Source organism: Grammomys surdaster, unplaced genomic scaffold (genome assembly GCF_004785775.1).
Source record: "Grammomys surdaster isolate TR1022 unplaced genomic scaffold, NIH_TR_1.0 126063, whole genome shotgun sequence".
In the NCBI taxonomy this organism is placed as follows: domain Eukaryota; kingdom Metazoa; phylum Chordata; class Mammalia; order Rodentia; family Muridae; genus Grammomys; species Grammomys surdaster.
Window position 1 is genome coordinate 4,512,458 of NW_021620873.1, and position 12,597 is coordinate 4,525,054.

The 12,597-nt window shown below is 38.1% G+C and overlaps 1 protein-coding gene across 1 annotated transcript in view; it reads left to right on the plus strand.

Annotated features, from left to right (window-relative positions):
- Itfg1 (integrin alpha FG-GAP repeat containing 1) overlaps positions 1 to 12,597 on the plus strand; it is a 119,214-nt gene that overhangs the window by 93,070 nt on the left and 13,547 nt on the right. Inside the window, exons 11-14 of the mRNA XM_028755517.1 lie at positions 4,015 to 4,165; positions 6,087 to 6,195; positions 8,636 to 8,679; positions 12,303 to 12,381. Coding sequence (XP_028611350.1) covers positions 4,015 to 4,165; positions 6,087 to 6,195; positions 8,636 to 8,679; positions 12,303 to 12,381 — 383 coding nt within the window. The remainder of the gene's footprint in view (positions 1 to 4,014; positions 4,166 to 6,086; positions 6,196 to 8,635; positions 8,680 to 12,302; positions 12,382 to 12,597) is intronic.

A 12,597-nucleotide genomic window follows, 5' to 3' on the forward strand; every position in this document is an offset into this window, starting at 1 on the left:
TGTGTGTGTGTGTGTGTGTGTGTGTGTGTGTGTGTGTGTGTGTGTGTATATATAAGTACAGGATATGAAACTAGCAAGGTGCCTACAAAAAAAGAGCATGTGGAAGGGAGACTTAAAAGTGGAAAGGTGGCTCTGGGCAGGAGATGAGAGAAGATAAGGGAGGAAGAAGAATGTTGTTTGAAAATGTCATAGTAAAGCCTAATACTTGGTATGCTAATTTCCAGTCTTTAAAAGAAAACAAAAAGACCTAAAAAGGAACCAAAACACTGCCTGGAAAGCCACAGCATTAAAAAGGATTGCTTTTCCACAGATCATGAATTCAACATACAGCCTTTTTCATACCACAGTTGTATATCTCTGCATTTCAACAACTTTGTTAGCATAAATGTACTAGTATAGAGGTGACATTTCTGTTGTGTGTTATTACTTGACTGTTTTTTTTTTCTGTTGTGTCTGAGTGGTGGTAAAGTGTAACTTTTCTGTGGGTTACCCAGTATTTCAGAGGAACTAATTCTGTTGCATTTGCTTTTCTTTCAACCCAAGTTTTAGTCAGTTATCTAAATAACTATCCTTAATAAAGGGTTTAAAAGGTGATTCTATACCTTCCTGGTTTAATCTTATTTTAATACATTTCCATTGGTATGCTAGTCCCCTTATGAGATACATAATTAACTTAACTCAGCATGTTTTGAGGCTTTTTCCAAGAACATAATATTGAATCTTAAATTTGGGTAGATTTTTATATTCTTTTATTAATTTTTAAAGATATCATATGAAATAATGGGTTTCCTTGTGACGTTTTTATACAAATCTTGTTCTTACTGTTTTCTTAACTTACCTTTGCCAGCCTCATGTGTCCCCCTCTTAATTAATGGTCCACTCCCTTTCCCTAATAACCCTGTTAAGGAATAGCAGCAAGAGACTTGGCCCAAGCAGTATAGTTTTATAAAAGTAAGCCATGTTGGTTCCTATGACAGACATTAAAGAGAGTAACTTGGGAGTTTCATACACCCAAGCCTTATGTTGTTGCTTGGATCAACCTTTGGAAACACTGATGCACTGTGAGGCTCAGTGCTGTGGAGACAAGAAAGACTCAGACGCCCCATCAGTAACCACTGATGCACTGTGAGGCTCACTGCTGTGGAGTCGAGACTCAGAAGCTCCATCAGCTGACACTCACAGCTGCATCTCTCCTGCAGGGTGACTAATCATGAATTTTTGAAGTAGAAAGACAAATATAGGTCTCACTGTATAGGTCTCACTGTTCTGGCTGCCCCCTCCTGTCCAAAACCATTTGAAAGACACTCCACAGCTAGAACATTGACCATCCAAGAATGGGCAGAGTTAAGAGTTTTGGGAAAGCAGGTGGACCTGGCCAACAACCCACAGACTGAAATGTATAATGTTATAAATTCAAATCTCTAGTAAGTAATAATTGACCAGCACATTCTTCCATTTTATTGGTTGCTAAGTTTTTGTTCATGGACCTTTGTATCATGATTTGTAATTTTTAACCTTTTTTTTTTACTTTATATTTCAGATTTCTTATAAACAAGCTATTTGAGTCTTAGTTTCTTTAAACCAATCTAATACTTATATTTCATACCAATGTTGATTTGGTTAGTCTACCATCTTACTTTTTTCTATATTTTTTCCTACTGTGATTTTAATTTAAATATTGTTTTCATGATTTAATTTTGTACTTTGTTTCCCTACTATAAATAATTACTTTAGTGCATGTCTTAGATATTTTTAGAACACCTTTAAATTTTGTCTTCAACACTACATTTCATTGATAGTTCTAGAACTTTCCAATAGTGTATGTCTGACCTCTTCCAGGTTTGTACAATTTCATCATGCATTTTTCATCTGCTGACATGATTGATACTATATTTGAGTTTTTTAATTAATCCTCCTTAAAGAAATGTGATTTACATAGACATTTCATATTTGCCTGTACATTTGACCTTGTATGAGCTCATTGCTCTTCATTGCCTTGTATAAATCGAGATAGTTACCTGGTACTGTCTTTAGTCTGCCTGATGGACTCTCTTTAATATTTCTTAGATTTTCTTTAGAATTAATTAAGATGTCATAAATACTGACATAACTATATAAATATTTATAAAACTCTTGGTGAAGGACACTAGACACAATTTTTTTAAAAAAAAATGAGAAGTGCTAACAAACTATACAAGTCACAACAATAAATATTCTGAAAAGAACTCTAGTAGCACAGTAAATAATCACAAGAATTGAGAAGTGAAATTATATGAACTTACAAAGCTTCTTTGCGACAAAAAAAATAATCACCAGAGTGAAAAAACAGCCTGTAGGATGGGAATAAATCATTGCCAATTACTCATCAGACAGGGATTAATATCAGAATATATAAAGTGGCAAAAACTAACCCTCTAAATTCATAATTATCCAATCAGTAAATAGGCTGATGGCTGGGGAGATTGCTCAGTGGTTGTGAACACTTGCTACTCTTCCATATAACCAGTCTAGTTCCCACTAACACCTCAGGTGGCTCAGAACTGCCTCTGACTCCAGTTCCAGCAGACCTCATGCCCTCTCCTGGCTTCTGGTCTAGTACCCCCTCTCGGGGTAGTAGGTTTTTCTCTAAGATCCATGACCTTACTGGGTAGCTAGATGTTAAAATGAATGACAGATTGCTGGTATAATGGAGTTGCTATTGAAAGTGATGAACCAGGAGAATGAGAGAGAAACAGTGTCGTCTATAGAGGGAGTTTTCAGTGAGTGTCCAAAGTCTGTCTTCCATCAAATTATATACATTTTCTCTACAAGTATTCTATATTATGTAAAGGAGGGGTGCTTAGAATATGTGTGACAGAACCCAAGTAGGTTTGGTAGTTTTGTGTTGTGGGAGATACAGAGACTTGCACATCCAGGTTACTACTGTCTTGTTCTCAATGTACTTTTATACTTGTATATGCCTAGAAAACTTAGAAAGATGCACACAATCTATTTATGGTAGTTATCTTTGAAAATAATTTTTTTAACTTTTTAAATGTTTCTGTTGCCTGAATTTTACAATAATTCCATAACTATTTGGAAATAAAACATTTTTTAAATGATGCATTATATATAGTTGCAAAAAATACAGAGAAACTAATTCAAGACCAGGGATTCAGAAGCAAATTTATCACAGGTTTTTTTTTTTTTCCTGTGAGGCTTAAATAAAATTTTACTTTTAAAAGTAAAATGCTGGCTCTACCTATACGAAACATATATTAAAGTAAGAATAGTGCTTTAAATTGTTTAAATTCACTAAAGATTTCTGTTGTAAACTATTAGTTTACATTGGAAATTGTGAACAGCATGATTTACAGAACTGTGAAATCAAGAGTCTCCAATTCAAATTCACATATTCATTGATCATTAAGTATGGGACTTAAAAAGATGACAGCAAAAAACTGTTCATTCTACAAAGAGCACTGATCAGACCAAAGAAACACATCTGCCTGGATGAAACAATGACTTATTGGGGTTACTTAGAGGGTCATAGTTGAGAGGGGTAACTAACTGCAGCATTTATCACTCAAGTTCTACTCCAGCACCAAATACCCCACCCACAGTGGGAATGGATTCACATAAGCTGCATTGCTGGAGCCTCCTGCACACAGCTCTGCTGACTGTAGGGTCCCTCTCCCTAGCAGTTTCCCCTTTTACAGCCTTCAAGATCCTCCTGACCTTTGTAAGTTGCATTCACTTGCTGAGTCTTATGATTCTCCTCCATGAAAGAATGCTTGAATTCTGAGAGGATAGTTGCACACCTAAAGTGTTACTTAACTTATAATTAAAGGCAGAGTGGATAACATTGGAAAGAGGGAGGATGGATGGGCACAGAAACTCCACATAAGAGAGAACAGAGCGGTTCTTGTCTCAGCCCAGGAATCCCTGAATTCTACATATTCTATCTGGAAGATACAGCACAGCTGATGCTCCGTAGTACTGGTTTTAACTGAATACCTCTTGTCTGTCATACAGCAATCAGCAAGCCTTTTTACTGGAGAACGTCCCATGCAATAATGCAAGCTGCGAAGAAGTGCATCGGATGTTTAAAGTCTACTGGGACCTAGCAGGCCTAAATCTAATCAAAGACGCCATGGTTGCCACCTTTTTTGATATTTATGAAGATGTGAGTCCAGAGCTGTCCTGTGTTTTGAGTTTCTCTGCCATGTTAAACTCTAGTGTTGTTTCACTGTAGCTTCATGTTTTTCTTAGCAGAAAGTGGAATAAGAATGAAAGTCGATGAATTCATTAATGAAAACCTCTTAATGGATGTGCTCTGGCTAATGATAGGACTAGTTATCTCTATAGTTGATAGGACTAGTTATCTCTATAGTTGAATGTGAAAATGTTATGTTTTGTGCTTATTTGGAATAAACTGCCACAGGAGTGTGCTTTATTAGAGTAGCAAATTTACATGCTGACCAAAAGCAGAGCCAGCAGGTACCTGCACAGAATGGCAGAAGAGAGAGTTCACTTACACTTGTGAACTAGAACAAGGTATCTCAGCTGCCATTTCTATGGCTCCATCACTGGTTGCTGGATAACCTGTTAGAAGGCTCTTTCAGTACCTGACATCCACCTTAGTAGAGAAAACTTCAACATTATTTAGAAGAAAGAAGAGACTGCCGACGTGTATAAAGTTAGTTTATGCATGTCCATCCTTGAAGGGGGCTTACTGTGGAAGTGACGCCCATCGGGATGTGTGTGTCTTCAGCAGCCTTCTCATCCTGTTGTTGTAGTTCACTGGGTTTAAGAGCCTTGTACTCAATGATGACTGATCAATATCTGTATTTCCTTCTGTTCTTTCTATGCCAAATCTCATTTCCTTTCAGTTTTCATTAGTTTTCAAGCATGAAAGTAATTGGTAGAAATATTACAAGGAAAAAATTAACAAAATTGCCTACAAATCAATTTTTAATTTCTGTACATCAAAAAATATAACAAATGAAATTTTAAATTATTTTTAAACCTGAGAAATAGAATGCTTCAATAAGTGAAATACTTCATATCCTTAATGTAAAAGTCTTCATAGAAACTGCTGCACCAGTTTCTGTGACTAATAGAAAAATAGAATATAGTCAATGTACGGGAAAAATAAAAATATGTTCCTAACATTTAGAATGCAAAAGAATGTCAGCTTTAAGTGAATATATGGTGGGTTTTTTTTTTCAATAAAATGAGCTGAATTTCTGCTTTATAAAAGGTGGGGGGAAAGGGTGAAGCCAGTACTGCAAGGGCCTCTAACTGGTAACCTGGCTCCATTTGCAGAGGGTCTGAAATTTCCTGCACAGAGCAGTCTCAGCCTGTAAAAAGCATGTGCTGCAAAAGCCTGGAAACCTGAGTTGGAGCCCCAAACCTAAGAAAGTTCCTTAAAGCTGTCCTTGACTTCCCATTACACCTCCACCCCACCCCACACACAGTGATGAAGCTAAAAAGGAAAGCTGAAGGCTGGGCATGTTGACGCACACTTTAATCCCAGTGCTCTTGCAGCAGAAACAGGTGGATCTTTGTCAGTCTGAGGCTAACCTAGTCTATAAACTTGGCTAGCGGTTTCAAAAAAAAAAAATCACAGTTCATGGACATATAACCAGAAGGAAATATACCAAAATGCTAACAGTTACTTTCCAGGACTGTTTAAGCTGTGTGCACACATTTTCAATAAGCTTATTTCAAACACCTTACTAAAGCATGTACTTAAAGTAAGTATGTCAATCAACTCTCTACAAGTGACAAGCTAGCTGAGGAAATTAACTGAAAAGGATGGAGGGTTTCAGCCCACAGTCACTGGCTCTGCTTCTTTTGGCCTGTGTAGTACAGTGCATCATGGCAGGAGCACATGGTGAAGGAGACAGGAAGACGCTAAAGTCACAGAACCTCCTCAGGGACATCAGGAACATACCACAAGTTGGCCCTACCTCCAAAAGTCCCACCACCTCCTGCATGCTGCCAACCAAGTCTTTAACGTGTAACACTTAGGGGTAACAATTATTCATACTACAGCACAAATCACATGGTGCTAGTTTTTCTTACAATGTTTGCTTTTTCAGGGGATCTTGGACATTATAGTCCTCAGTAAAGGATACACCAAGAATGATGTTGCCATCCATACACTCAAAAATAACTTTGAAGCAGATGCTTATTTTGTTAAAGTCATTGGTGAGTATTTTAGATGTCAGCATTCATCTATCCCTCCCTCTTTTCCTCTGTCTGTCTAATCACTTCCCGGTGTAAGCGCACACTCCTGTGTAGTGCACTCACAGCCCTGCAGAGCAGGAGATAGACTGCAGCAGCACATTGTGCTAGCTGGGATGGGCCGCATTCAACCACAGCAGCTGCCCACAGCCACTCCCTTTCCCTCTGCTTTAGTATTCTGCCCAGGATATCAGTTGAATTTTTCACATTTTTCCAGGCTTCTCCATCCTAGAACACTTTTTCAGCTGTTTTCTATTTTTGTCTTCATTGGTTTTAAAGAATTCAAATTTTTATATTAGAAAATCTATTTCCTCACTATCTAGCCCATGATATTTTGCCTGCATCCATGTCTGTGTGAAGGTGTCCCATCCTCTAAGTAAAGTTTCAGACAGTGTGAGCTGCTGTGTGGGTGCTGGGAATGAACCTGAGGCATCTAAAAGAGCATCCCCTGCAAGAGCACCCCGTGCTCTGAAAACCACAGCCATTTCTCCAGCCCTGAGATGATCAGTTATAGCTCTCCTGAATTCACTGGTTTCCTTTTCCCTATCCCTCCATACACACATTCGTATATTACTTGTATACCTTTGTACCCAATTTTTACCTGGCACCATTACAGTCCATTTGTCAAATGATCCTACTTTGCCATCATTCCTTCTACATTTTTTTACATTTGTTTCTTATATTGTATATGTGGCTGCCTAATGTATGTATGTATACCACATGCATGCATGAACCCTCAGAGGTCAAAAGAGGTGTTAGATCCCTGAAACTGGAGTTACAGACAGTTGTGAGCCACCAAACTCAGGTCCTCTGCAAAAGCAGCCGGTCCTCTGAACTGCTGAGCTGTGTCTGCAGGACCCTTCTTCCACTTCATAGGCTGGCACTCAGCTCTTCTCCTTACACAGCCCTGGCCCTGGGCCTTGACTCCTACACATTTTTCCATGTGTAAAAAACCCAGGCAGGCTCTGGGTGCTTGGGTTAGTATTGGTTTGTAGTGGTTTGTCCTTTTTTCCAGGTTCCTTATGGATGAAAGTAGAAAAATGGAAGGCAGGCTTCACAGCTTCACATGCATACACATCTAGTCATATGTATGATAAAGTTATGGATTCTTGCCACTGTGTCCATTTCTTTTTTTTTTTTAAAGATTTTATTTATTTATTATATATGAACACATTGTTGTTGTCTTCAGACACACCAGAAGAGGGCATCAAATCTCATTACAGATGGTTGTGAGCCACCATGTGGTTGCTGGGATTTGAACTCAGGACCTCTGGAAGTGCAGTCAGTGCTCTTAACCACTGAGCCATCTCTCCAGCCCACTGTGTCCATTTCTAACATAACACAGGACTTCCCAGTTTTTTCTAGTCTCTCCGTGAGCATCTTCTGTAGCAGCGAGACTTTGGGCTCTCATTTCTGTGTTGTTTCTTTACTGCAACCAGTGGCCTGCAGGTGTCTGGCTCACTGGCAGCTGTGCTCATAAAGGCCTTGTGTATTTTATTGTGTGTATGCCTGCATTCTCTGGAAAGACTTCAAGAACTGCTGGTTTTTAATTTGATTTCTACATGATTGTTTTTAGTATGTGGAAATAAATGTTGCACTGCAGCCTCATTGGACTTACTGATTCTCAGAAGATGTTTTTTTAAAATAGTTTTGGGAAATTTTTCTTTACAGACAACCAGTCATAAGGAGGAACAGTTTTCTTTTTTTTTTTTTTTCTTTCACTTATTCCCATGCCTTTTATGTCTTTATTGTGCTACCTACAAAGAATAAGAGTGAGGATCTCTGCCTTCTTTCCATCATGAGCGTCACGTTCTCATCAGTGGGTATACGAGCTGTATAAGGCCTTCTCCTTTTGTTATATTTAAAAACGTTCACTCTCGTTTACTGAGAAATTTGTCAGTTAGTGTTGAAAGATAACTATTTTGTTTTTGCTACTTATAGTTGATCTCTGACTTCTACACATACACCGTATTACAAATGTATCCACAACCACACACATGAATATACACAGATATTAAATTTTTTAATTAATTTTTAAAGATATATAGGTATATAGTGAACTAGCACAGGCCTTGAGTTTGATCTCCATTGCATAAAACCAGGCCTGGTGGTATGTGTCTATAATCCCAATACATAGTAACTAAAGCCAAGTGGCTCAGAAGTCAAGATCATCTTTGGGTGAACAGCAAGTTCGATGCCAGCCTGTGATAAGGAAGACTGTATCCTAGAACAACACAAAACAACAACCAAATTTAATTTGCTCAGAAACTGAACTGGTTCCTATTTGAGATCATGAGTCAGTAGATGGATTAACAGACTTGGAGGCTTGGGGGCAGGGAGCTAGATCGTATTTTTAATTTAGGCTCATAACAGTAATACTAGGCTGTTCTTTATCTTCCCACAGTTCTTAGTGGTCTATGTTCTAATGACTGTCCTCGTAAGATAACAGTAAGTAAATTTAATTCTTCATCACAAATACTTCTGTGAAAATTTTTTCAGGGGCCTAGAGAGGTGGCTCAGTGGTTAAGAGCATTTACTACTCTCACATAGGACCCATGTTTAGTTCTCAGCACCTATGCAGAAGTTAACAACCATCTGCTCTCCATTTCTAGGGATCTGACACCCTCTTGTGGATTGCTCAGGAACTGTACACATAGGGTACACATACATACATATATGCAGGCAAACACTCATACATATAAAATTGATAAGCTTATTAACATTCTCTTCAGAATAAATAAATATACACAAAATAGTCATGATAGGTTACCATCAAAGTTGTTATTAGTGTTTGGTAGTCATTAAATTATCTGTCTTACTCAAGGAAATTGCTAGAATTTGGCACCTCTTCATAAAAAGTTATCACTATACAAGTGAGAATGTAGCTTAATTAGTAGAAGCCTTTCTAACTAGCACAGGCCTTGAGTTTGATCTCCATTGCATAAAACCAGGCCTGGTGGTATGTGTCTATAATCCCAGTACATAGTAACTAAAGCCAAGTGGCTCAGAAGTTCAAGATCATCTTTGGGTGAACAGCAAGTTTGAGGTCAGCCTGTGATAAGGAAGACTGTATCCTAGAACAACACAAAACAACGACCAAACTTGTGTATGAGGATCACTACCTTTGCTTCACACTTAGTGTTTTTGATTAGATGACTACAGTAGAGCACAACCCTAAAGAACAGAACAGTGTTATTCATCTTTGTATAAGTGACAGAGAACACAGAATCAAGCACATTCCTGAATATGTGCAGAGAGAGGGAAAGCACATATGGAAGTCCGAGGACAGCCTCCAGAGTTTGTCCTCACCTTCCCATCTGGTTTGAGAGCTGGCCTCTTGTGTGTGCCACTCTGCCACACACTTGCAGCTACCTGGCCGACATGCTTATACCTCCCATCTTGCTCAAAGGAGTACTGGAATGACAGATAGATAGATAGATAGATAGATAGATAGATAGATAGATAGATAGATAGATAGATAGATAGATGATAGACAGGCAGGCACTGCATCCAGCTATTACAGGAGTCTGACTCAGGTCTAAGGCTTGCAGGGCTAAGCCTCAGAGAAATTCAAGTTTCCCAAGTCTTGGAGTCAGTGAAAATTTTCAACACAAAATTAGGTGTTTTGATGACAGTCTTAAATCCTTTTAATACATTTAAAGCACTGCAATGCCAATACTTTTATGTGTAGTTGAGAAACTTCCTATAGATGAGACATCCTGACTGTACTTGGGAACAATGACTCTGAAATAGTGGGGAGAGGTTGGTTTACAATGCATGGAGAGCCCTAAAGCTGAGTGATTCTTCACACAGCCTCAACTGAGGGAGAGGGGCCAGGGCTTCTCTACACCTACGTCACTCAGATATTACACTCAGACATGGGACACAACTTCTTTTTGCTGAGAAGGGCTGCCAGTAAGGATCCCGCTGTGAACTAGCAGTGGCCAACACTTGGGACAGGGAGTAAGTATTTAGCCCTTAAATGCAGGCCTAACCTAAATAATGCATCACTACACTCTGCCAATACCAATGCACTTCTAGAAGCTAAGGAACAGATACACAGAGTCAACAGTAGGTTTAAACTTTAAAAATAGATTAATGAAGAAGATGCATCTCTTGGAGTAGATGGTGCTGCCGGATTCTCAGCAAATCTGTAATTGTCAAGTGCTTGAGAAATTCTTGATTTGTCATCAGTAGAACCTACATTCATAATAATGCAAAGGATGTATCAGGGATTAAAACACAGAGGAGAAATTCTGCCTCCTCTTCCTCTTCCTCTTACTCCTTTTCCTCCTCCTTCTCTCCCTCTTCCTCTCTCTCTCCTTCATCTTTCTTCTTCATTGTTCTCTCCTCTTTCTCTTCACTCACTCCTCTACTACCTCCTCCTCCTCCTCCTCCTCCACCTCTTCCTTCTCCTCCTCTTCCTCATTTCCCTCCCTTGCCTTCCCTCTCAATAATGTCTCATGAACTTAGGCTGACCTTGAACCTCTGATCTTCTAGTCTCCACTGTCTGTAACCTAGGATTACTGGTATGCACCACCATGCTGTTTGTGTGGTGCCAGGAATCAAATCCAGGACTATATGCATAGTAGGCAAACACTCTACCAACTAATTCCAGCTCCTACTCAAGCTTTCTCCTTCATTTTTGAAGGACAGTTTTTCTAAGATCACTAAAATTTTATTTTTGTGGTAATTATTCAAGCAAAAATTTTTCAGGTGCTTATCCTTTTACAGGATGTTCATTACAATCTACAGGTTATATCCTTTTTAATTAGAGTTGATTTCAAAGAGAGGAAATGTATCATTTAAAGTTTAATGACAGTTCTATAAATAGAATTGAGATAAACTATCAATCTGATTAGGCTCTGTAAGTTTCTCAGGAAAGGCTGGAAAGTAATATCTCTAAATGCATAAACAATTATATAAGATAAAACTAAAAGTCAATATTTTCACTTGATTGTAATTATAAACAAATTTTGTCATTTATTTATATTACTAAGAAATCGTAGCATATGTCCAATTCAATATATATAACAGGGCAGGTATGATGGTACATACCTTTAGTTACAGCACTTGGAAGGTGAGGGCAGGCAGATCTAAGTACAAGGCCAACCTGATCTACATAGTGAGTTCCAGGACAGTCAGGGCTATGTAGAGAGCCCCTGTCTCAAAAATCCAAAAAAGAGAAAAAGAAGAAAGAAGACAAGGAAGGAGTGTGGAAATAAAACTGTTGTCATGTTTGAGGTGAGGTCTGAGATTTTCTAGGTACTGATAGTCAAACTCAGAGTAGTTTGACTAAAACTCATGCAGTTTAGTTCTAGGTGCAACCAGAATAGTAAAGACAAGTTTGTTTAAAATATTTACCTTTATAAAGTAGAGACTGTAGATCTTTAAAATACTTCGTTAAAATTCTGAACTTTATAAATGCAACCATCAAGTAATATAAGGTGTTGGAAATTATGCGCTGAGGCCGGTGAGATAGCCTAGCGTTTAAAAGCCAAGCCTGGTGACATTAGTTTGGTCTCCAGGATCCACATGGTAGAAAGCAGAACCAACTCCTGCAGGCTGTCCTCTAATCTCCACATAGTTTCTGTTGCTCCCAAATACTTATACACACACATACACACACATACACATACACACACATACACACACACACATACACACAAATAAATAATTGTAATTTTAATAATTTTCTACTAACCATGTTTAATTTGAACTAGATCTATTTATGGAAATGTTCTCTTAAGTAGCTAACAATTATTTAAGTTTTATATTTATATACATAACTATATAAGGATACTGGTAGATTTCCTGTATTCTGGTAGATTCGCCCCCTCACCCCAACACACACACACACATGTGTAAGTAGTCAGCACTAAAGTTGGACTTATTGGGCTATTTCAAAAAAAAGACATGAAAGTGGTTTTGGAGCTAGGAGGCAAGTACCAAGTTACATATGATCAAAATACTGTGTATAAATGTATGAAATTTTCATATATAATAAATCATTGTGAAATTCAAATCATTCACTTACTTCCCAAGACCAACTATTTCCTTTCTTCCTGCAGCCCTTTGGAGTGAATCAGCCTGGACCTTATATCATGTACACAACAGTAGATGCAAATGGGTATCTGAAAAACGGCTCAGGTAAGACCGACCAGGTGGGATGTCCACAGCATGTCAGTCATCTTCCTTCAATCTACTGGGAAGGCAAGCTGCTGTCAAAAATCATCATACATCACAATATAAATAAATTTTCTTTTATTGCACTTTTCTATAGACATACATAAAAAATTTTCAAGAGATTTTGGAACAAAAATATTAACATTTATTTCTTCATGTATTACTATTATGATGAGCCAA